Source organism: Colias croceus, chromosome 20, assembly GCF_905220415.1.
Source record: "Colias croceus chromosome 20, ilColCroc2.1".
NCBI lineage: Eukaryota > Metazoa > Arthropoda > Insecta > Lepidoptera > Pieridae > Colias > Colias croceus.
Window position 1 is genome coordinate 1308800 of NC_059556.1, and position 25152 is coordinate 1333951.

General features: G+C 33.9%; 2 protein-coding genes across 2 annotated transcripts; one reads left to right on the forward strand and one right to left on the reverse strand.

Annotated features, from left to right (window-relative positions):
* Nucleotides 1-3388: 3388 nt before the first annotated feature.
* LOC123700729 (probable 39S ribosomal protein L45, mitochondrial) lies at nucleotides 3389-8780 on the reverse strand. Its single transcript, XM_045648046.1, has 4 exons — nucleotides 8566-8780; nucleotides 8242-8485; nucleotides 5943-6331; nucleotides 3389-3710 (listed from the first exon to the last, which is right to left on the reverse strand). The coding sequence occupies exons 1-4, from the start codon at nucleotides 8587-8589 to the stop codon at nucleotides 3414-3416; spliced, it is 954 nt and encodes a 317-aa protein (XP_045504002.1). The 5' UTR covers nucleotides 8590-8780; the 3' UTR covers nucleotides 3389-3413.
* Nucleotides 8781-9737: 957 nt separating this feature from the next.
* Nucleotides 9738-23816, forward strand: LOC123700775 (protein krasavietz). The gene is made up of 11 exons (XM_045648101.1): nucleotides 9738-9888; nucleotides 10234-10305; nucleotides 14310-14486; nucleotides 15226-15326; nucleotides 15607-15672; nucleotides 15796-15868; nucleotides 16951-17116; nucleotides 19062-19305; nucleotides 20077-20223; nucleotides 21487-21682; nucleotides 23503-23816. The coding sequence occupies exons 2-11, from the start codon at nucleotides 10245-10247 to the stop codon at nucleotides 23529-23531; spliced, it is 1260 nt and encodes a 419-aa protein (XP_045504057.1). The 5' UTR covers nucleotides 9738-9888; nucleotides 10234-10244; the 3' UTR covers nucleotides 23532-23816.
* The last annotated feature ends 1336 nt before the right edge of the window (nucleotides 23817-25152 follow it).

Sequence of the window (25152 nt, forward strand, 5' to 3'; positions counted from 1 at the left end):
ATTATAAGTAAACTTGAATTTTATTCATCATTTAAATTAATATCTATTTTATTTCTAAATTGATACAAATTATATAGGAAAATATCATTATTATTACAAATCTCATTATAAAGCCTACACATTCGGATCAAAGGGCTGTTCTGAGAGACCATGTTTTTTGTAGTTGGCAAGGCAAATAATTTATAAGACCTTTTGGACCGACTTGGAACATTAATATTTATTTCATCTAATAAATTCTCATGCAGGGCACCATTGACAATCCTGTGAATATAACAAAGATCGGAGTTAATCCTCCGATTCTTCAAACTTTTCATGTTAAATTTTAAAAGTCTGTCATCATACTCCTTAATACTATTCCTTAAACCTAATCTAATACACAATGATCTTACAAATCGTCGCTGGATTGCCTCAATTCTATCAATATGTATATTATATATTGGTGACCATACCGACGAACAGTATTCAAGGATGCTTCTTACAAGAGAGTTATAAAGAATAATCCAAGAAGATGGACATTGAAATGGTTTGGCAACTCTGAGTATAAAGCCCAGAGCTCTGTTTGCTTTGCTACAAATGTGGTCATAATGGTTTCTAAATGACAATACCGAATCAAATATTACTCCCAAATCTGATACCTGATCAACTCTTTCTAACACGAAATTTGAGATTCTGTATGAAAACTCAATTTTATATTTACTTTTGGAAAATGTTATCACTTTACACTTATTAATATTTAGTTCCATACAATTATCTATACACCAATCATGAATTTTATTTATGTCATATTGTAATAATTTACAATTTTATTTTGTACAAGGTGTAAATTGCAAGTGCATTGTTTTGGTCGATCCGAACATAAGGCGAAATTCAACGGCCGCGGCGTGATAATAGAATGAGACCAATTTTATAATTAATTTAGTATATTAAAAAATGTATTAAAAATGGGTTGACTTGGAAAATCCTGGACAGGACATTTTTAATGAATTAAAAAAAAACATTTATTTTAATTTTTTATTAATTGCAGTTTCGAGATAATAAAACAATTTTGTAATAAAACATGCAGTGCTGACAAAATTTTTTTTTTCATCATCCTATCAAGTGAAAATAACTGGTACCGACATACCTGTTTATACCTGCCAACCTAGCCGTTTGTCCCGGTAAATATTAGAAAACGACTATGACTGCACTTCCTCCAAGGACTGCACATTCTGTAGGTTTCATACTTTAAGTCTATTATATTTTTTTTTATTAGTATCTTGATACTGCAATTAATTAAAAAAAAAATGTTTTTTTTTTAATTCATTAAAAATGTCCTGTCCAGGATTTTCCCAGTCAACCCATTTTTAATACATTTTTTAATAGACTAAATTTATTATAAAATTGGTCTCATTCTATTATCACGCCGCGCCATTGAATTTCGCCTTCTCAGTTCGCCTTATGTTCGGATCTAAAGCGCAATACACATTGAGCCCGCCGGGCCGCCGTCATATGTCGGCAACTTTTTGTCGGCGGTTTAGTTGGCGGCTTCACTTATTACAAGCCGGAAAATTTGGTCGGCGGCATGTCGGCGGCTTGAGATAAGAAATTTATTTGGCAGTCAACTACAGGTCGAGCGTCGCCGGGCAACTGAGCGCAGGCGTACCCAAGCCGCCAACATGTCGGCGGGCAACACGCGCGGGCGCATGTTGACGACATGATTCTTTTCATACAGGCCGCCGGGCTCTGTCGCCGGGCTTTGTCGGCGGCCCGGCGGGCTCAGTGTGTATTGCGCTTTAGACCATTTAGTTTAAGTTTTGAAATACGACGATAAGCGAAGATCTGCTGCGCATTATTTATTTTTTGAGTACTGTACAGGACTACCTAGTCTTATTTTGAAAATGATGTGAAGGGATGTTTACATTCTAAACTTAGCATGAACGCTCATACACGAGTGACTGTAAATCAATGTAAATTAAAGTTTTAGGTGACAAAAATAATGAAATGGGGTTACAGATTTACTAAGCGAACGACGAACAGATCAGCGACTAACAAACGTTAATTTCTGTTACAATTTAAAATACAAAATTAGAAAGAAAGAAAAAAATTAGCAGCTTCCCACGAAAATATAGACATCAGCTTCCTAATATTTGTTTGAGTGACAACGTTATACGCCCTGAATTTTTTTTCATTATTTGGCTTATGGGGCATATGATTTATACTGAGCGGCATTTTATTCTTATGCCTCCTCCACACTACTCGCGAAGTTGAACGAGGTTAGACGAATAGAATAGTGTAGAGAGGCACTTCGGCTTACTTCGTCCAACTTTACCTCGCCTCGGCCGACTTCCGTTTGTTGTCGGTTTTTGCGCCCGAGTCAAAGGGCACGAAGTTACCTGAAGTTCGTTCTGAATATGATCGTATGCGCTCCTCGCGAAGTTGAACGAGTGTGTAGTGTAGCACCGCGGACTTCAGTCAACTTCGGCCGAGTACTTCGCCGAGGAACTTCGCGAGTAGTGTGGAGGAGGCATTATGAGGTATTTAGCGATTTAGTTATCAGCGACTAATAAACATTAATTTCAGTTATAATAGTTAGTTTACTAATATTATAAAGAGGAAAACTTTGTTTGTTTGTTTGTAATGAATAGGCTCATAAACTACTGGACCGATTTTGATGAAATTTGGCACAGATAATCTTTAGACCCTGAGAAAGAACATAGGCTACTTTTTATTGCGAAATATGTACCACGGACGAAGCCGGGGCGGACCGCTTGTTTAAAATAAAAAATTAGCAGCATCCTTTAAGCTTCCTAATATTTGTTTGAGTGACATCGTTACGCTCTGACTCCTGCATTTTTTTCATTATTTGGCATATGGGCATATGATTTAATCACTTTTACTGTTCCGTGGTTTATTTAATATTCTGAGCGGCATTTTATTCTTATGAGGTATTGGTACATGGTAGGTACTATGAGATCATTGTTTTTTTTTTACTTTGTTATCTGGATTTTACGCATTGAACTCATTCGTCTGGATTGTAAAGCGTCGTACAAGATGCGTACAAGTGAAGAAATGTGTTAGTACGGAGTTACGATTATATGGCAAACATAACTTCGGAATTTACAAAATGAAAAAGTATCCAAACGTTTTCGGGATTAAGATAGGTAACCCTGTAAAATGTACATAGGTATACCAAAATAGTAATTTTTAAATTTATTTTCTGTCTGTCTGTTAATTATAAAAGTTGGTCCGGCTATCTCTGGAACGACTGGACCGATTTTCACGGGACTAACACTGACAGATAGCTGATGTTATAAGGAGTAACTTAGTCTATTATGATATAATACTACAGGAATTATCCTTATGGAAAACGCAGTTGAAACCGCAGCTCGTACTCAATAAAACACAAATCCACTAACTAAACATTTATTTTACATCTATTTATCAGCGATCTTAGTGACTTCTTTATCCTTATCTTCAACATCTTCAGAAGCAGTCTCTTCAGCGGGAGTCTCTTCAGGCATTATCCTTGTTAATTTCGAAGGATCCTTTGGCGGAGCCCAGTCTGGTATGATTTTATCGTGTACTCGCCATACTCCGTACAAATTGGATAAATGTTTCTCAAAAACCACGTATTCCAGTACATCCTTTGCTAATATGTCACTGCCATGCAGTAATCTGCCGAAGCGATCGTATACGGATAACTGCTGGCGCGTGTGGAAGCGAACGGTGACCTGAAATTTTATATTTTTATTTATCTTATGTCAATGTTATCTTGTCTAAAGTACCTTATTAATCTACACTAATATTATAAAGAGGAAAACTTTGTTTGTTTGTTTGTTTGTATGATTGTAATGAATAGGCTCATATACTACTGGACCGATTTTGATGAAATTTGGCACAGACAATCTTCAGACCCTGAGGAAGAACATAGGCTAACTTTTATTGTGAAATATGTACCACGGGCGAAGCCGGGGCGGACCGCTAGTTAATTATAAATGCGAAAGTTAGTGAGGATAGGTGTATGTATCGGTTCAGTAGATTTTTCGTGAGTACTCTATCACGAAAAATCTACTGAACCGATTAGTGTGAAACTGTACTGTGGTCTGTGTTACGGTTATAAATTAGGAGATTTTCACCGAAAGTGAAACGAAATATCCAATCCATACTTAATATTATAAATGCGAAAGTAACTCTTGTATGTCTGTCTGTTACTCAATCACGCCTTAACTACGGAACCAATTTTCATTATAGAGATATTTTGATACTTGAGAAAGGACATAGGCTACTTTTTCCCCGGGACATAGGATAGGTTTTATCCCGGAAATTGCACGGAACGGGAACTATGCGGGTTTTTCTTTGACTGCACGGGCGAAGCCGCGGGCGGATAGCTAGTAATTAATATAAAGCTGAAAAGTTTATTTATTTGAAAGCGCTTATATGAGAAATCAATTTTAAAAATTATTTAACTGCAATGGGGCTGCTTAAAGCTTTGATAATGTTTATAGGTTTGCTTATTCAAATAAAAAACAATCAAATTTGAATTGTAAACGTTACTTCACATGTGACCCGATTGTACATAAAAAGTCATGCCTATCACTACGAACGAATATTTTTCCACTAAGGGGGTACTTTTCCACAAATAATGTGCAAGTTGCAACAATGTATATTACGAACAATGCGTTTGTAAATAACCAATAGTATTGTTTCAAACGCTTTACGCTTCGAACTTTAAACTAAATGAAGTGATATGATTGTTTTTTACAAACGCATTCCTCGTTACCCATCCTCCCACATGATTAAATCCACCCTTAACATCATACTACTAACATCTAGGACCATTTATCAGTCATTTTTAACGCATGTAGTAATCATCAAATCTTCAAATCCTATTTTATTATATACATGTCGTGGCCATATCGTAGATTTGCTCATTTCATGATATGATCGATCATTTCACGAAATGGTCGCATTTCATGAAATGGCCAACATGGTTTGATCAGATCGTTAAATCGTCAACGTTTCACGATATGGTCATTCACATTTGGCCAGATCGTATAAAATATATATAAAGTCCGTAAAACATTGAAAAATTATGAATATTTTCAGAACTTGTTTATTGTCATTTAAGTTAGTGCCACTGCAGTGTCCGGCGAATGCCAGAACTAAATGGTTTTTGCAATAGAAAACATTTAGGTTAGGTTAGGTTAGACTTTGATAAACAACGCACGAGCCGAGCGAGCAAAGCGAGCGTGCCGCGGCAACGGCCGGCGAGTGCCAGAAGCGAATCGCTTTTAAAAAAGGAACAATTATAATAACATAGGATATATAAATTGTATTAGATTGTATTTATGTAAAGGATTTTAGACGCATTTTTTCCTCAATATAAGATATCCGCATTTTCCATAGTACTCGAACCTCTTCGTCGTAAATTATTTGCTATGACTTTCTTCATATTGTAATAAAACGAACCATGAAGTTTTAAACTGCGATTAATTAAATTTTCGCCAGCGGCCGCCATCTTATCACATAAACACAGCGATTGCAGCGCCTCTACCAATAATTAATGTAACTATTTTACGATATGATCAAATAATTTTGATCATTTCATGAAAAAAACCGCGCGTTTAGTTGGCCATATCGAGAAACGATATCTTATCATTGATCTGCCCAAACCACATCATTATGTGGCCAATAGACATTCGATCATTTCATGAAATGCGACCATTTCACGAAATGATCGATCATATCATGAAATGAGCAAATCTACGATATTGCCACGACATATATATCGATTTTATGGATTATCCACATTTTTTTTTAATTTGTGCATTTTAGCAATTTGTGCCTATAAAAAATTTTTTGGCACAACTACAAACAAAATATGTTTCACTACTTTCTACATATTTACTTAAAAAAAAGTCCTATCTAATAAAACCACTCTTAAGAATCGATCAAAACCATACCTGTCCAAATATATTCTCCTTGCTGACAACATCCGTGCACCTCGCATGCACCACCCTCGGCGGTTCCAATGACTCCAGAAACTTCCATCTTATCGTCTTTCCATTTGTATTGTGCATGAACTCCGGATACGCTTTCTCAGTTACCAAAGTTCTCAATACTTTTCTGTCTCTATTAATTAAACATTCATGGGCCTTTACATAAATGTCTTGCGCTTGCTGACAGAAGGCTTTCGAATCGAAGTCCTCGTCAAAGGATTTTATCTTACGGATTGCCATCATTGATTTGGACTTCTTTTCGACTAATTCGACGGCTTGTTTCGCGCGAGTTGTGGACACGAGGGACGCTTTGCCGTCGCCCTCTGGTGGCACGTAGGCTTCAAAAACTCCACCTGTAATTAAAATGTATAACGGTTAATTCTATGAATGCATAATTTGTGAATTTCTCTTACAAGGGATATTTAAAATATGTTGGGTGATAATTGATAAAGTTATTCAGTAGACTTCCTGCTCTGAAAAAAAATTACTATGAATTTGATATTTTAGTTTTATGGCATTCAAATGCTTTATAAATATTTCGAATATGTATTTCGGAATATTTATTAGGTAAGCAAATTATATTAATATTAATATATTTTAGATTCTTAACTCTTCTTTAAGAATTTATATTTTTAAAGCATTTGATTGCAATAAAACCAAAATATCAAATTCTACAAAAAAAAGTTGTTCCATTATTACAATATACAATATTGTAATAATGAACATCATTAGAATAATGTTTCATATTAGTTGAGGGAGGTGTTAATTAACTCAATAGATAACGCGCGTTGTCCCTCCGTTGCTTAGACACATAAAACTGAAAGAGTAGAATAAATTTGGTTACTCTGTCGGGATCACGGGTGGACAAATTATTTAGGCATCCGGATTGACAGGTTCAAATCAATCCGGCCTGCTTCATGATCAAATTTTTTCTATTCTTTAAAAATTTACAATGATTGATTATGTTGATATTTTATCACTTTCTTGTTCCAAAGAATATAAAAAATGGTTAATTAAAAAAAAAATTAAAATCTATACTAATATTATAGAGCTGAACAGTTAGTTTGTTTATTTGTTTGAAAGCCCTAATATCAGGAACTACTGGTCCTATTCGAAAAAATATTTTGGTGTTAGATAGCTCATTCATTGAGGAAGGCTATATGCTATGTATCATCACGCTAAGACCAACAGGAGCGGAGCCACGTGGGTGAAACCGCAGAGCGCAGCTATTGTCAAATATTCCTGAAACTAATAGTTTCGGTTAGATAAAAACTTATAACTATTACACCTATAACAAGCAACCCTATGTATTAAGTTCTATGTAATCTGTTATTTTAATCTATACATATAATAAATCTGTAGAAGGGTCAATTCTGTACATTGAAAATATTGAAAAAATAACTAGCAGGGGGTGTTACTGGATCGATACCAAACCCAAATATGTGATAAAAAAATTTTTTGTCTGTCTGTCTGTCTGTCTGTCTGTCTGTCTGTCTGTATGTGAAGACATCACGTGAAAACTACCGGTTCGATTTCGATGAAACTTGGTATAATTATACCTTATTATCCTGGGCGTAAAATAGGATACTTTTTATCCTGGAAAAATACGTAGAAAAAAAATTAATCTCAATTTTTCAGTTATCCATAGACGTTGTTCTGTAGTAGGTACCGCGAACACACGTTGCGTATTATTATAGACCTAGCCGTATTTGGGTCCAATAGATATTTATAAGATGTCATTGTCCGAGTTACTCAAAATGGAGAAATAAACCATCCACGCAAAGACCGACATCCGCGCGGACGGAGTCGCGGGCGGAAGCTAGTTCAAAATAAAAAATTGCTTGTTCCATTTTATTTTACACAACATACATACATATGCTTGTTATTGTGAATAAATTAAAGAAATTTTAAGATGCTCCAAGAATGCTGTTTAATAAAAAGAGTAGATAAGTATGTCTAGTATAATCTAGGCAGATTATAGATTTCAATGGTTTCTAGCCATCTATTGATACTATTTATTTATTACTAGCTTTGCTCTGCGGTTTCACCCGCATTGCTCCGCTCATGTTGGTCTCAGTGTGATGATATAATTATAGCCTTCATCGATAAATGGACTATCTAACACCAAAAAATTTTCAAATCGGACCAGTAGTTCCTGATATTAGCGTGTTCAAACAAACAAACTCTTCAGCTTTATAATATAATAAGTAAATAAGTATAAGTACCTATATAAGTATAGATTTATGTTGTTATTTATTATTACCTGTAGATGATATATAGAATGGTCGATCACTCCACGGCCTCGGCGGCAACACGCCTCTCTCCTTCATCTTCTGCCTCATACGCTCTTGCGAAATACTCTCAAAATCTTCATTAAAATCCGGTAATTCTACTTTCAGATACTTTCCTTTACGCAGTTTCTTGAATTTGGGATCATAATGTTTCGTTGTTGTGGTACGATTAGCTTGCAAATAAACCGCGGTGGGCAAGAGCCGCAGTTGGTTAAACTAAAAATTAAAAAGGAATGATAACCGTCTTTTAAATTTGTTGTTTAATTTAAGTCAAAAGAATAGTGAGAAATTTATACCTTAACCAAAACTGTATTCGCCATCCTAGTATAAGTCTTTTTCACTTATTATTATAATACAACAAATTCAAGTTAATTTCATGAATCTATTCATTTGCACATAGCTGATTTTCTAGGTCTTAAAATTATTGTTATTTTTATGAAGAAATTATTTTGAGAGTTTCTCTTTCTAACCTCAAAATTCAAATTTCAAAACATTTCTGATTTCCGTCATTGTCAACGTTTTTTTTTTTTTTTAATATTTAGGATCTTAGCCACAGATCTTAGCCTTTTGGTGAGAATAATAATCGATACGCAAAGTCACAAAGTAGTGGCAAAGCGTAGTGGCAAAGTAGTATCTTACTTTTTGATATTACAATTACAATTTAATTATAAATAAATTCACTGCATGAAGTAATATCAATTTCAAGTTTGGGCGATTATTGTTTTCTCATTTTTTTTTTAATATTTCTGAGTTGCAAAAAAGATAACATTCTCAAGTAGACACCATTTAAACACCTTGTCTTGTCTTTCATCATCGCTTTCGCTGGTAAGCGCGCAAGGTAAAATTTGTACCTATTTATAAAAGGACATCTTCCAAAGGCTGAAAATTCCTTCAGAAAGATTAGGTATTGTCACAGTATGGTGTTTATTATTGTTAACTTGGTTAAGACTCATGGGTGGTGGTGATCGCTCGCCACCGGGCGACCCACTAGGTGTGTTTGCCCGCTTTTTTATATATTAAAAAATGATACGAAACAAAAAACTAAATCAAGTTTTAAATAGGTAGTATGTAAAATTTTTTAATGTATACTCGTCCTAACAGAAACTTCAGTGTCCTGAAAAGAAAAAGAGCATTGTCTATGGTTGTTATTTTAATAAAATATTTTAGTCATATGTTCTCCTTTCAAATTGTGATTTTTATTTAAGTATTACAAAATTCAATAAATTATTGTGTTGTCTTTTTAAAATATAAAAACTAAATTTTTACTATAATTTTTTTTATATTATTATTGTAAACGCTTTTTTCATTAAGTAACATATTTTTTGTTTTCTACCTATTACACAAAGATATTCTTGAAATTTTCCTTTTATATTGCATTATTTCATTTTATAATTTTATTTCTTCGTAAACATTGCGTTTTCCTTGAAAATATAGTATTTTACAATTAATTTAAATCGATAATTGGGTGCTTTTCAACCGGATATCCGGCGACTCCATACACGTTGTCTCTAGTTCTCGAACGAACAGAGATCGTCGCAGCGTTTCTTTCTTTTCTGAACAGGCGCAGTCCGAGAGAACTCGCAAAAGGAGTAAAAGGCTCCTACATAACCTGTCACTACGTGAGTATCAGTGTATAGTCTACTAGATCAATTGTATTTAATTAGTATTAAAGCTTATTTATTAGTATTTTGCCGATATATATTGAATTAGGTATCCTTGCTGAGTCATACGTGAAGGTTGTATTTCGGTTATTCCACCAAAGCCCCCTATTGGTTCTTGGCGGTGCCTTACCCTTCTTGTGGTAAGTAGGCGTCGCCTCGAATCATGTGAATCTTTAATTAATAAAAGTGTAGTTAGATAAAAAGACATATATAAAACATGTGAAGTGCGGGGCGATGACCTGTCGCTTTCATGAGTGGGTCCGCATTTTGCCCTGTACTTATTGCCACGTGTATTTGTTTCAGCAATATATTGTATGAGTCAGAAGGTAGAAAAACCAGTATTATCGGGTCAACGGATCAAGACCAGAAAAAGAGGTGAGTGATCATTGATATTCTGTAATATTGATTTTTATTTCATAACCCATAGAATTACGCGCTTGGTATAGATGCTTCTTCATCATAATTTATAAAGTACTTACCTATACATATCATAGGTTAGATAATGATGTATGTAGGTATCAAACATTGTATCATATTTTGGCCTTCACCTTGCAAAATGCCATTAAAATGTTAACAAACTTAGTAGGTCATGTGCTTGATTAATAATCTCTTGTGAAAGTAGAGAGTGCTAATTTTTTGATATCAACAAAGAATAATAAATTGCTTGTCTTAAGATCATTTTGAATAATGCATTTGAAACTTTAATTCTATTATTTTAGATTACACTTCAATCAGTTATTAATATATTTTAAATCTCAATTCAAGGTTCACTGCATCTTTAAATTTAAAATGTTATTTATATTGTTCCTGTTAAAACAGTGTTGTTACTTACAAAAATCAAAATCTCTCCTTTTCCAATAGCTAGTTTCCATAAATTAAAGTTTTTTATTAAGATAAATGTTGACAAATAGGTGTATAATTTAATTGAATGCTTTACTTATACCCTGGACACTTGGTAACTGATATTTTCTCCAACTATATTATTCAAAAATTGACTAAGAGCTGATAATATTAAAATGTCACCTGTAAACTGTCATATGAAAGTAATTAGAATACATTTTTCAAATGGTAGTTTAATACGTTATTCAATGAATAAGTTTTAACCAAGGATTGAAAAATCAGCCCTAAATCAATGAAATAATTAAACCTACCTAGGTATATTGTCTAGATAATTGCATACTTATCAAAAACCAAAATGTTTATCAGTTTGTGTATAATTAATAACTTACATGATTGGTTTCATAAATCTATCTTATTTCTCTCGTAACATTATTGCTGACAGCACTGATTGCTAATTTTACATTACCTATACTCTATTTTAAACAATTGATAACATCGCAGATTTTATTCAGAAAGCTTTAAAAATTTAAGAATTTCAAACAAAATTAGACGCTTCCAAATCCTTCATTGATTAAAAGGTTTTTATTTAAAAGAATATCATTTATATAGGTACTTATTTTATATAGTCAAAATTCAGATAGTATCTCATAATTTTCATACTTAGTAAGTAGTAGGTACATAACTGTATTTTAAACATTAAACATATAACTGTACAGTGACTCGAGTTAACCTCAATTTTTTGTTGACACATTGTTTGGTTAGCCACATGGAGGTTGAACGCTTTTGAACAAAGACTATCTTAATGTTATGATTTTATTAAATTTTTCATTTTCATTTAATAATAGTGCTATTACAATGAATATAACTTATTTTGCATTATTCAAAATTTTATTAACTTATCTAAAAAATAAGGTTAACATGACGTTGGTAAATATGTTAAGGTTGTATTTTAATTTATGATTATGAACACAATTATTGATATCAATTTTACATGTTTTCTGTATTATCCGAAGTAAAATTAACTAGTGTGAGATATCAAATTATAAAATTTAACTTTTTTTCACATAGGTTCTTGTAAACATTAGAGATAAGAATGTACATAACATCTGATGTGTATCCTATTGTATATAATAATTTAAACTATCGACGCATGAGCTTAGGTTTATTGGGCAGCCACTCAGCCTCCGGAATCACAGACACAATAGAAAATCTATTGTGTTGTGGCCCGCTCGGGCCGCTTGGGGCTCAATGGGTTAAAAATCAAAAGTATTAAAACGGAAGAAAAAAAATAGTCTCAATGATTATTAAGTAGGTAACAAGTATAAACAATACTTTAACTTGATAGTGAATTGTTTTAAAATGTTGACACATTTATTATGCTTTGAGACACTCTTGTGACCATGAAATGGCCTTCTGTGACTTCCCCTTATACTGATAATGTAATCATTATCAGATTTAGAGCCCCATACTTGATAACTATTTGCACAAAATGTGTTACATAACGTCATCTCTTCCTGCACTAAATGATTGGTAGAAGATAATACGAAAGTCTATTATTTTGCTATAAAATCGTCAATGAAGTTAGATATTTCACTATACATATTATATTGAAAAGAAAATTTTATTTTCAAACATTTTTTTTCAAAACTTAAGAATTGTCCCTAATATTATAAATGCGAAAGTAACTCTGTCTGTCTGTTACTCAATCACGCCTAATAACTACTGAATCAATTTGCATGAAATTTGGTATAGAGATATTTTGATACCCGAGAAAGGACATAGGATAGCGATAGGTTTTATCCCGGAAATCCTACGGGAACGAGTTTTTCTTTGAAAACGCGTGCGAAGCCGCGGCCGGAAAGCTAGTTAATAATAAAACAGATTTTTTAAAACTGCTGATTTTGTTATGTCAATACAAATAACAAAACCATATTAGAATAATATAATGCCATTTCATCTCATGAAAATGATGTGTATGAACACATGTTTATAATATCCTTTATCAAGACCAATTAAAGGTATTTACTATACTTGATTCTTTAACTACTTGAATTGTTCTGTAATTACACTGAATTAAGTATATAATATGTATAACAAACAAGCTGACTTCCCCTGAATAGATCAGACATGAAAGTTTCTAATAATTAATACAAGTGATAACTGCGTTAAAAACAACCGACTTCAAACTTGCACTTGCAAAATTCACAAATACCTACAGACAAAAATGCTCATAAAATAAAAACTACTGGGCCTATCCCAATAAAATTTTTATGGGACCAATTCGACACCATCCCGCATCGAACAAAAAAAGAATCACGTAAATCGGTTCAGAAACCTCGGAGTAATCGGTGTACATACATAAAAAAAAAAAAAAAATATACCGGCCGAATTGATAACCTCCTCCTTTTTTTTTTGAAGTCGGTTAAAAATTTTAATGGCTCCAATGGCTATTCATAGACAACTTGTTTCAAAAAAAGTTCACTTGGCTATAGATATAATAAAATCTTTGTCTATCTTTTATGTATTTATTTATTGCTTAACATAAAAAGTCTATAAAACATATTTCATGCTAATTGGCTCTCTAACTTGTCTATATATAGATTTATAAGGGCAGCAAGTGATTTTCCTTTATATAATTTACTGTCAAGACAAGCCGCTAACTGCTAAGTTATGAATCACGATGGCCTCGCGCATGCCGGCTCGAACGAATATCGTCACTTTGCTTATAAATTAATGGTTGTTTTCAATTGTGTATTCTCGTATTTAATAAATATGCTGAGCCGTTAGCTTTTTATGGCTCGGTGTTTGTTGAAATTTTATTATTTTCCTTGTTCGTGCATGCCGCGCAATAATGTTGAAACTCAATTTGTTTTGAGATTTGTGAAATGAATAAGAGCTTTAATGTGATGTTAATATCCAGGTATTAATAGATTATTAATTTCAATAACCGGAATGTGTAATAGGAATGCATAAACATGTTTATTTATAATCTATGTCATAGCTGAGAATAAAAGGTATTGTAGGTTTTGAATTCTATGATCTCATAGAATTCAAAACCTAGGTAATAATACCCACACACAATACTACACATTTTATTTTCAAATAAATGTGACTAAGTAACTATAGTAGTCAGGAAAGGAAGCTTTCCATTATTTCTTAAAAGAAAAAGAATAGTATAGGAGTTCTATTTTTGTCTTATACAAATTCATAACAATTATTATTATATTTAATTATATTGTTTTTCTCTTTGAAATGACTTCATTATTTTCATGAATCTCATCCCACACAATTATACCAAGTAATCACTCTTTTATTGTAGTATTTCCTCAAAGCAAACAAAACATTGAAAATAACTGAGTCATGTTCCTAAATCACTAAAAACATCATGAAAAATAACCCTCCAAAACGAAACGATGCAATATTCAAACATTTGATTTTTTTTTAATATGAACACAGTCCATAGATAAGAAAACCAATCCTGATAATTTAAATGACCATAGACAACAGACTAAAAATTTAAAAAATAATTTTCCCGCCAGATGAGAAAGAGAAGTACGACCCGAACGGGTTCCGCGACGCTCTCGTCCAAGGGCTGGAGCGCGCGGGCGGAGACCTGGACGCGGCCTATAAATTCCTAGACGCGGCCGGCTCCAAGCTTGACTATCGCCGATATGGCGAGGTCATTTTCGACGTGCTTATCGCCGGGGGGCTGTTGCGTGAGTATTCTTTGAAATTAGAAAAAATCTATACATATAATAAATCTGTAGAAGGGTCAATTCTGTACATTGAAAATATTGATAAAATAACTAGCAGGGGGTGTTACTGGATCGATACCAATCTGTCTGTCTGTCTGTCTGTCTGTATGTGAAGACATCACGTGAAAACTACCGGTTCGATTTCGATGAAACTTGGTATAATTATACCTTATTATACCTACTGGGCGTAAAATAGGATACTTTTTATCCTGGAAAAATACGTAGAAAAAAAATTAATCTCAATTTTTCAGTTATCCATAGACGTTGTTCTGTAGTAGGTACCGCGAACACACGTTGCGTATTATTATAGACCTAGCCGTATTTGGGTCCAATAGATATTTATAAGATGTCATTGTCCGAGTTACTCAAAATGGAGAAATAAACCATCCACGCAAAGACCGACATCCGCGCGGACGGAGTCGCGGGCGGAAGCTAGTACTAAATAAAAATGTATAAGCATGTATACTTACTATAATTTGATGAACAAGTTTAGACTTTGGTTTTAAAATTTTACATTTCTCTAATAAAGTTTGTAGGTACAAAACGGTACCTTTGACATGATGAAAAAACTGGCTAGAGTCCTGACATCTGATGAGAACTCCTCACTCGTTCGTTTTACTGCTGATCAACACTTCATTACCTTCAAAAATAACCTGTCTATATAGGAAATATATATAAAATGTGTATGTTTGACCGCCAGTCCCCGGCGGCTCGGTGTCGATGGACGGGGAGACACCGAAGACCAACACTTGTATCTTCAGCGCGAGCGAGGATATGGAGACGATGCGCAACTTTGAACAGGTATGTTCTGGAACATTCTATAACGTTTTAGAACTTTATAGAATGTTTTGTTCAAAATGTATTGATTTTGTGTATTACTATAATGTATCTGTTTTTTTAGATTGTTATTTTTTATTCTAGTACAAAGGAACATATTATATTGTATATTTTTATTTTTATAGGTTGAATTTCGATTGCAAACCATTTTAAATTGAAACATTTAGTTTTCATTATATGAAGCAATATATTAATTTCCGTGTAATTTATACACCATTTAAAATAACTATAAATTTTTGTGCAGGTATTCGTGAAATTGATGCGACGTTATAAATATCTGGAGAAAATGTTTGAAGAGGAAATGAAAAAGGTAAATTATTATGGTAATTGCATGACTTTTTTATTTTACTCAATTTCATTTTCAACACAATTAAATTTTTTTTTCTTCATTTATGGAAAAAAAAAATTATTAATACATATATTTATTCTGCAGGTGCTCGTTTACATAAAGGGCTTTGATGCAGAGCAGCGCATCAAGCTTGCTAGGATGACGGCCCTTTGGCTCTGTAAGTATCATATATGAATTAATAAAATAAAATAAAAAATATTATTTTGACATCCATACTCTCAACCAATTTTCATGAAATTTGGTATGGAGATATTTGATACCCGAGGCTAGATATTTTGATACATAGGCTACTTTTTATCCCGGGAAAATGAAGCAATTCTGGAAATCCCACGGGAACGCGAACTGCGGGTTTTTCTTTGACTGCACGGGCGAAGCCGCGGGCGGAAACCTAGTAGTAATATAATTTTATGTAACTCAACACAAAATTTTTCAATGAATCCATGTTTTTACAGACTTCTAAAATTCTAACGCAAATAGTCTGTTTCATTGAATAAGCCTTTATCTCTAAAGTTTCTCTTATATTTGAGTACTTATAATTTCATTTTATATTTGAGGAAAAAATACCATTTTGATTTTGTTGTTTTCAATGAAAAAATTTTAATCATTAAAATATTAAACTTACATTGTTGGCACACGATTAGAGCCGGCTCGACTGTCTCTAGTCGAGTCGGTGTCGAAGTGTGCGATATTGACGTGCGCCGATTATTCTCGGACCTCGCCTTTGCGGGGCTCGTTACACTGGCGGTGGTACATTTTTTATAAATTATTATCGATTTATATTTAAAAGGATAATATTAAAGGCATCTATTATATTTAATTTTGCGTAGAAATGAAGAAATTAGCAAAGTTTATAGTCAATATGCACTGGATTAATTACAATTTACATTATCTCGTTAGGACAAATAAATATACGTAGTTTAATTTATTGAATTGTCCAAACAAGGCCTTTTTGGATTGAGACCAAACTTTACAATAAAATAGAAAAAAAGTGCCCTAACAAGTGAAAACACTTAACACATTGTTTAACTTCTTGGCAATAACATAGAAATTTTCCAAACAAACAATATTCATACATTTCCTTTCCTACTAGGTTGCCTGGTAGAGATTGCTGTTCAGCAATAAGGCCGCCTTTTGTACAAATGATTTTATGATATTGTTCTTTTTTTTCTGTTTTGTCCATTCATGTTTGTACAATAAAGTATAATAAATAAATATTTTAACCAAGCCCCCGTTCCTCAGGCAACGGCTGTGTCCCACCATCGGTTCTGCTAGTTCTCGTGAACGAGCACCTGCTCAAGGAGAATGTAGCGCTGGAGTTTGTGCTGGAAGTGTTCGTGACCATGAAGGCGGAGCGCGGGGTGGCCTCGCTGGTCACCTCGCTGAAGAAGGGCCAGCTGGAGGGCAGGTGCGTTGTTGTTTTATATGAAAATGTAAAAATAATATATAGAACAAGCTGAAATGTATTCGCAGTTCAATATCCATCAAACATTTACTAAAAAATACAAGAAAATTTTCATGGAAGTAACTTAGGAATATAGAAAAGGGGGCATTAGGGCTTATTATGTTTTGGTAAACTGATGTGTTTGTTACTAAACTTCTTGGAAATGGTCAAATTTTTGTATATTTGTATATATTGTATATTTTATTTGTATATTCCTGTTGTTTCTAATTAGCATGTAGATAATAACTTGGTAAAACATATTATAATTGTGCTACTTTGAATTTGGACTTGATGAAAGCCACAGCCTCTAATCTTGTTTTAATAATAATATCCTGAGGTTGTTTAATTCGCATGATTTTATTGTAAAAATTATGTAAAAGACTTCAGGGTAGATTACTGCGACATGTACTGGCTCATTGTATTATTTCAATGGCGTCATAAGTGTGGCTACAGATAGATTTGATTTCATTAATTATTACCAATTGGGTAAGAATGAAGGAATAAAAGTTCATTGTATATTCCATGATGAACAAGTGATAACTGCGTTAAAAACAACCGACTTCAAACTTGCACTTGCAAAATTTACAAATACCTACAGACAAAAATGCTCATAAAATAAAAACTACTGGGCCTATCCCAATAAAATTTTTATGGGACCAATTCGACACCATGCCGCATCGAACACAAAAAGAATCACGTAAATCGGTTCAGAAACCTCGGAGTAATCGGTGTACATACATTTTTTTTTTTTTTTTTTTTTTTTTTTTTTTAATTGACATCTGCGATCAGTCAACGGACTATGAGCAGATATTTGAACAGAATAATTTGGCGATTTGAGAACTAGAACCAGTGCCCTAATTCCCCTTTCTAATGTAGCTCAACATCAACATTAGCTCTTTTCAGACGTTTCCTGGGTTTTAGTTTAAGCAATTGCTGGGAGAGTGGATTTGGATGCATTACAAGTCTTTGCTTATGCTTCTTGAGGTATTTAGTAGCTTCTTCCTTAATTGTAGGCATTTCTAAGTACTCATGAATTTCAGAGTTGCGAGTGAACCATGGAGCTGCTGTGAGCACTCTTAAGATTTTGTTTTGCACCCTTTGCATGCACATTAGGTTGGATTCGCTAGCGGAGGCCCAGAGTTGAATACCATATGTCCAAATAGGTTTTATTACTGCGCAGTACACTCTAAGTTTATTGCTTAGAGAAAGTGTGGATTGTCTACCTAAGAGCCAAAGTAAGTTTTTGAAGCGGAAGTTAACTTCTGTCTTCTTCTTCTTTATATGATCTTTCCAGGTGAGCCTACGATCCAAGTAGAAGCCGAGGTACTTCACGCAATTAGACTGTGGTAGAGTTTCTTGGCCCAAATGGACAGGCGGGCAGAGACCATGTCTAAGTGCAAATGTGATGTGATGTGATTTAGGCGCACTTGCTCTTATGCGCCACTTATCTAGCCAATCTTGGGTTTTATTTAGCTGATTTTGAAGAATATAGCTAGCTTTCTCTCGATCTGGATTGCATACTAGAAATGCGGCGTCATCGGCAAATGTTGCTATAGATACCCCTGGGTGTTGGGGAAGGTCACTAGTGAAAATATTATATAAGACCGGGCCTACATACATAAAAAAAAAAAAAATATACCGGCCGAATTGATAACCTCCTCCTTTTTTTTGAAGTCGGTTAATAAATGATTTGTTTGCGGATTTTTGCTACAGTTGCTTGATGAACTATTCTAACTTTCGACATTGAATGCAATTTATATGTATGTACATAATATTTATAAAGTTATGTCTGCTGCAAATAAATGTCGAACATTGAGCGTGCTTTACATATACTCCAGTTTTACGCGGCCAAAGTACCTACTAGAGTTATCTTGCATATTGTACATGACTTGTCCATTATTTTCAACAGACTACTCGAGTTCCTCCCACTTAACCGTCGTTCAGAAGAGTCGCTAGCCGCGGCGTTCGGAGCCCGTGGTCTCGGCGAAGTGGTCCGATTGCACCGGGCACAAGCTTCCCAAGAAGCACGCCGGGAACTCACACGTGTGCTGGACGATGAGCTGGCTGATGAGAAGGCGGTGCGGGATATCATACCGGAGTTACGGGATATGGCGCTGAAGAACGATATACCTGACCACGAGGTGGTCGCTATTGTGAGTATAATCATATAGACAACATAGTACACATATACAGGCACTCGTTGAAATTGTGTGTTCATTTACTCAACTGCAATACTTATAATATTCATGTTATGCTGTAATAGTAACACAACATAGTAAAATACATAAATGTTATGAGCATTTTTAGTTATTGTATAGAACAAATTTTGAAATGAACAAAACTACTTGCTCATATCCAATTTACTATTTTTACACATCCATATTACAAACAAATACAATGCCTAACAACATTATATTTATATCAATTTACCAAATATGTACCACACAAACAACATACACAACCCAAAAACCAACGATACCAAATGATGAAACTTGATGACGAGTCAGAGTGGCACAACCAAGTGTCTGCGGCTGGTGGCTACTGAGTCTTTCGGGCGCTACACAGCTGCAGCACAGCGGTTGTGCTGCCGTGTCGATATGGCAGTCTGATTTTGTGAACTATTGTGGTTAAAGCTTGTACGGTGTTATTGTTAGTCATGTTTTGTAAGGGTCTCTTTGCTTTGTTCGGTAGAAAACATCTAAAATGTTGTCTTTGTTGTAAAAAAATATATGAAAAAACTTAAATTTAGAAAATAGTTTTGTTGATGCTAAAAATTGTAACTTGTCATTACAACTTGATGATTTTTCTGTTATATTTTTTTCAACGTCTTACAAGCGTTTACCAAACAATAGTCACTCTAAGCGCACAAAATACCCCAAAAAACTATTCCCTACACAAAATATATAGCGTTCCAAAACTTTCAGATATGGCAGTGCGTGATGTCGCGCGGCGAATGGAACAAGAAGGAGGAGTTGCTTGCGGAACAAGCGGCGAAGCACTTGCGCCAGTATACACCACTATTGGCTGCGTTTGCGCATTCTGCGAAGGCGGAAATTGCTCTGTTACACAAGGTGAGCCTTTTTCCTACCTTCAGAAATCATTGTGAAGGAAGGAAGGTGGAATTCCTCCGTCATCATCATCATCAGGAACAAGAAGTAGCTCCTGCGCCAGTATACACCACTATTGGCTGCGTTTGCGCATTCTGCCAAGGCGGAGATTGCTCTGTTACATAAGGTTCGTATTCCTTGCTTCTAGATGTCATCCTTCCTGCGTGATGTTGGGTGGGAAGTGGAAGAAGATTTTTTGTGGGATAACAAAAGGATTGAAGTTTATTCTGAACGTCAATCCTTTTGTTATCCCACAAATTTTAACGTCTTCAACAAATCCATTTATAAAATCCATGTAAAGACGTAAGGTCTGCAAATGATATTATAAGCGAAAACCATCTACCGATAGGGTCATACAGCCTGCTGTGGAGTGTGGATAGCCTGTTCGTAAACGAACACCACGATCAACATGAATGACAAACAAGAAATAATTTTTATGAAAACAAACCCAACTGCTAAATATGCAGGAAATAATGATGCTTAATAGTGACGAAAAATTTGTACCCTCATAGGCTTCATCCATTTGTTTAAAAAATCACAATAATTAAGTAAGATTTGCACACAAGTAGAACCGTCACGAACACAACAAAGTCGCGTCGGTGTGGAAACTGTGCTAAAGCATGATTGCGTGGATTGTCACTAGCTTCAGTATATCGCTGGAATCGACATGCAAACGCTACATTTTTGTTATGAAATCTATACATTCCTTTTATGAATTTTATAAAGACATTGAGGCATATTGTTTTTGGTTTTCATGTACTCAAATACATGATAGTTTAATCTCTATCGCACTAACATACATAATATTTAATTTTTCAATTTGTAAATTGTTTATTCATTGCAACTAGATCATTCAATCAAGATTTAACACAAATTGACGTATATTATCATACACATACTCCTTTAAAATTATTAACATAAGTTATTAAAAAAAATTTAGTTTATTCTCAAATTGTGAAACAATCTAATAGTGATTCTATTTGCCATTTTTCATATAAATCTATACTAATATTATATAGCTGAAGAGTTTGTTTGTTTGTTTAAACGCGCTAATCTCGGGAACTATTGGTCCGATTTGAAAAATTCATTCGGTGTAAGATAGCTCATTTATCGAGGAAGGCTATAGGGTATATACTATATATCATCACGCTACGACCAACAGGAGTTGAGCCACAGGGGTGAAACCGTGCGGAGCAGCTAGTAACCAATATATATGATTGTCTCCAGGTGCAAGAGTACTGCTACGAGAACATGAACTTTATGCGAGCGTTCAGCAAGCTGGTGGTGATGCTGTACAAGAGCAACGTGCTCTCGGAGGAGGTGATCCTCCGTTGGTACAGAGACCCCAACTCGTCCAAGGGCAAGCTGATGTTCCTCGAGCAGATGAAGAAGTTTGTCGAGTGGCTGCAGAGTGCGGAGGAGGGTATGTACAGACATATAGTTCAGGATACATCGCCCATTTTTGCAAGTGACTACTATCAAGCTGATTTTCCGTTTGTAGCTTTATTTTGATGAGACACCGAATAATTTCGTGTACGAAACTCTCGATTGTGGTAGCTAACAGAGATAACAAGGATAACATTTTTTGATTTGATGGTTCTCAAATATTTATTACGCAATTTGTAGGACAATATGTCTGTTGAATTATATAAAAATTAACTAAGTGAAAACAAAAAAATCAGCTTGTTAGTAATCATTTATAATGACCTCGTTATCGATACACTTTGGAAAGGGGGACTCTTTGAACCAACCATAGATTTTGTAGGACAAATATTTTTTCGAATAATTTTCGAATTATCTTGAGATTGAACAAAAAAAAAATTCAGTTAGTAATAAATATTTGAGAACCATCAAATCAAAAATTTTTATCCTTGTTATCTCTGTTAGCTACCACAATCTAGACTTTCGTACACGAAATTATTGGGCGTCTCATCAAAATAAAGCTACAAATGGAAAATTACCTTGATAGTAGTCACTTGCAAAAATGGGCGATGTATCCTGAACTAATACACATAAACTGCATGTTGGATTATATTATGTGCATGCAAAAACATATAAAGAAAGATTTATTTTGCATGTACAGTTATGAATTTAAAAATTAAATGTTCATTTAATGAGCTAGACAGTCTTTAAAAGCGCTTTTATTTAAAAAAAAAATTAACATTTAAAAAAAATACCTTTGGTCAACTACATGTTCACCAGGTAATTTTTATTATGATCAAATAGACTTGTAGATTGTATAAAATTGATATGCAAACATTTACCCTTATGATATTAGTTAGTTTATTTACATGAAATGTAGGAATTTACGCAGTATAAGGCCGAGATTCATAGATCGCACTTTAACTTTACTTTGATGGAAAGATCTACTTTCAACCAAAAATATATTTCTTAGTCGTGTCAAGCTCATCTTTACTTTCCAGAAACTATACTTTACTTAGTAAAGGCTAAGGAGCCGATAATCATGACTTTGGTCTCAAAGTAAACTTTACATGACTATGCGTATAAATTATGTAGGCCTTCATTTTAAACCAATTTCCTAGAACAGAAACACATTTTAATATGGTTGGGTTATAGATCGAAACGTCATGTCGAGTAACATTTTTTTGTTGATGTGTTGATCGTTGCATTGTTTCGTTTGTCTTATAACATTATTATAATATTTTTTTGACGAATTTTGCGGTGTCTACCAGTTTTTGATATTTCTACTATAATCTTCCTACATAATGGTTTTTTTTCTAAACATTTCATTTTTGATATAAAATAATGTTATTATTATATAATATGTTTTTATGGAAATATAACTTAATTTAATAATATTATGTTCTCAAAAACATAAATTATGCGTATAAAGTAACAGTTACACGTCTTACCCTGTACTTTACTTTGGGGCCGTACTTTTCTAAGGAAAGTCAAGCAATTCTCTCTGAAATTAAATATGTTGAAAGTAAACTTCGGCCATACAAAGTTTACTTTGTGAAGACTCTTTTGCTCTAAAGTAAAGTCACGATTGTGAATCTGGGCCTAAGGAGCTAGCGCGCAAGAGCAACTTTGTCTCCGCAACTATTTTGTTTCTCCCATCAATTGTATCGGGAGTTGCGTCGCTACGTGCGCGCACTTTCATACTAGCCCATGGGTGGGAGAGACAAAATAGTTGCGGAGACAAAGTTGCTCGTGCGCGCTGACTCTAATAAAGAGAATATATGTTTATAGCAATTTTAAAATTTTGTTTTTCCCCTACAGAGTCTGAGAGCGGTGAGGAGGAGGATTAATTTAAGCGCAGCGAGTGAGACTGACAGCGCCGTCCCACAACAATGCATAATCAACAACCGAACAACACAACAACAATAGCAACAATAGCAACAACAACAACAGGACGGCGTCAACAGACAACCGCCGCTCCACACGCAATCATAATACAAATAATCTAACGCGTGGAGCGAGCGAACTTTTCTACAACTGTATATTATTCATTTCTAAAGTAACATGTTGATGAAATACAATATTTTTTATTCAATTTTTTTAGTAAAATTTCAAATAAATGTGGTGACACATCAGCGGTTTTTTATTTGCGACCTTCCCTGTAGCATACTTGGACAGAAACTACATATGAGCCAATTTTACAAACTTTTGATTTGATTTTGAAAAACATGTAATTTTGAATTTTAACACATTTTGAATTTTAACTGATTTTGAAAAACATCCAGAAATATAGTTTATTTGCGCAAACGAAAAGATCTAGTCTAAAAATATATTATACAATATCTCATTCCTTGAATTTGCAAGTTCCTTTGTTTATAAAATTGTAGCGAAAATTGAGACAGAAATGCAATGGCAATCGACCGCAGTTTATCAGGTAGAATACTTAAAACTAGTTTTGAAAAAATAATACTAGATAATAAACACTGGCGACGATTTCTGGTAAAATGACGTAAAAATTTATCAATAATAGAAATTAACTATGTACCTACAGTGTATATTTACTATACGTTATTTAAAATACCTCCCAGATAGGTAGTTGAAAATAATAAAAAAATAATTGAAAATAAAAATCTATGTAGGTACTTGCAGAATCGAACGGTAGGTGGGTTGGATATAACAATATTTTCACTAGCATTAGCACTTTCATTATGAACATGGTGAGCTTGGGGGATAACACGAGCAAAAATGTTCATCCCCTGTTATAACTTAACGTTTTACCAGTTTCGGAAAGCAGAAGCTATCATGCATGGACACAAATATTATAAACCATTGAGTTAATATCGTACTAAGTACGTAGGTACATATTACCTCAATGTGTAAAACTAATAAATTAAGAATTTATTCGTAGTAAGTACATACATTGTAGGTACGTAATGATTTGTGAAATACCTATTTGATATTTTATTCAAAGATTTTTAACTGTGATTTTTAAGTATTGTCGAATAAATTCGAACCGTGGAAAGGGAGAAAATAAAATAGTTATATCACAGAAAGTAGTATACCTATACAGGCTTCCTTTCAAATGAAATTTAAAAATACGTCATTATTTACGTAACTAGGAGGAAATTATTGTGCGAAAGTACTTAATAATATAATTAATAAAGCTTTTTGTATGCTTTTCATTCTCTACTATTTGATCCACGTTACTTCGCCAATTCTCGAAAGGAATATTATTATAAAATAAAATAATATCCAACCACAAGTTACCGAGATTAAAGAGTTCTATCAAATACACTTTTCTAGCACCCTGAATGAAATTAACACAAAAATCCGTCCGGCCATTTAAAACTACGGCAGTTCGCAGAATAAGCACAGGAGCACTTGTGTAGGTAACGATATTGCTTGAATAAAAATGATCTATATTCTTATTTAAATTTATAGACCGCTGCAGCTGTAGGCTACATCTACGCA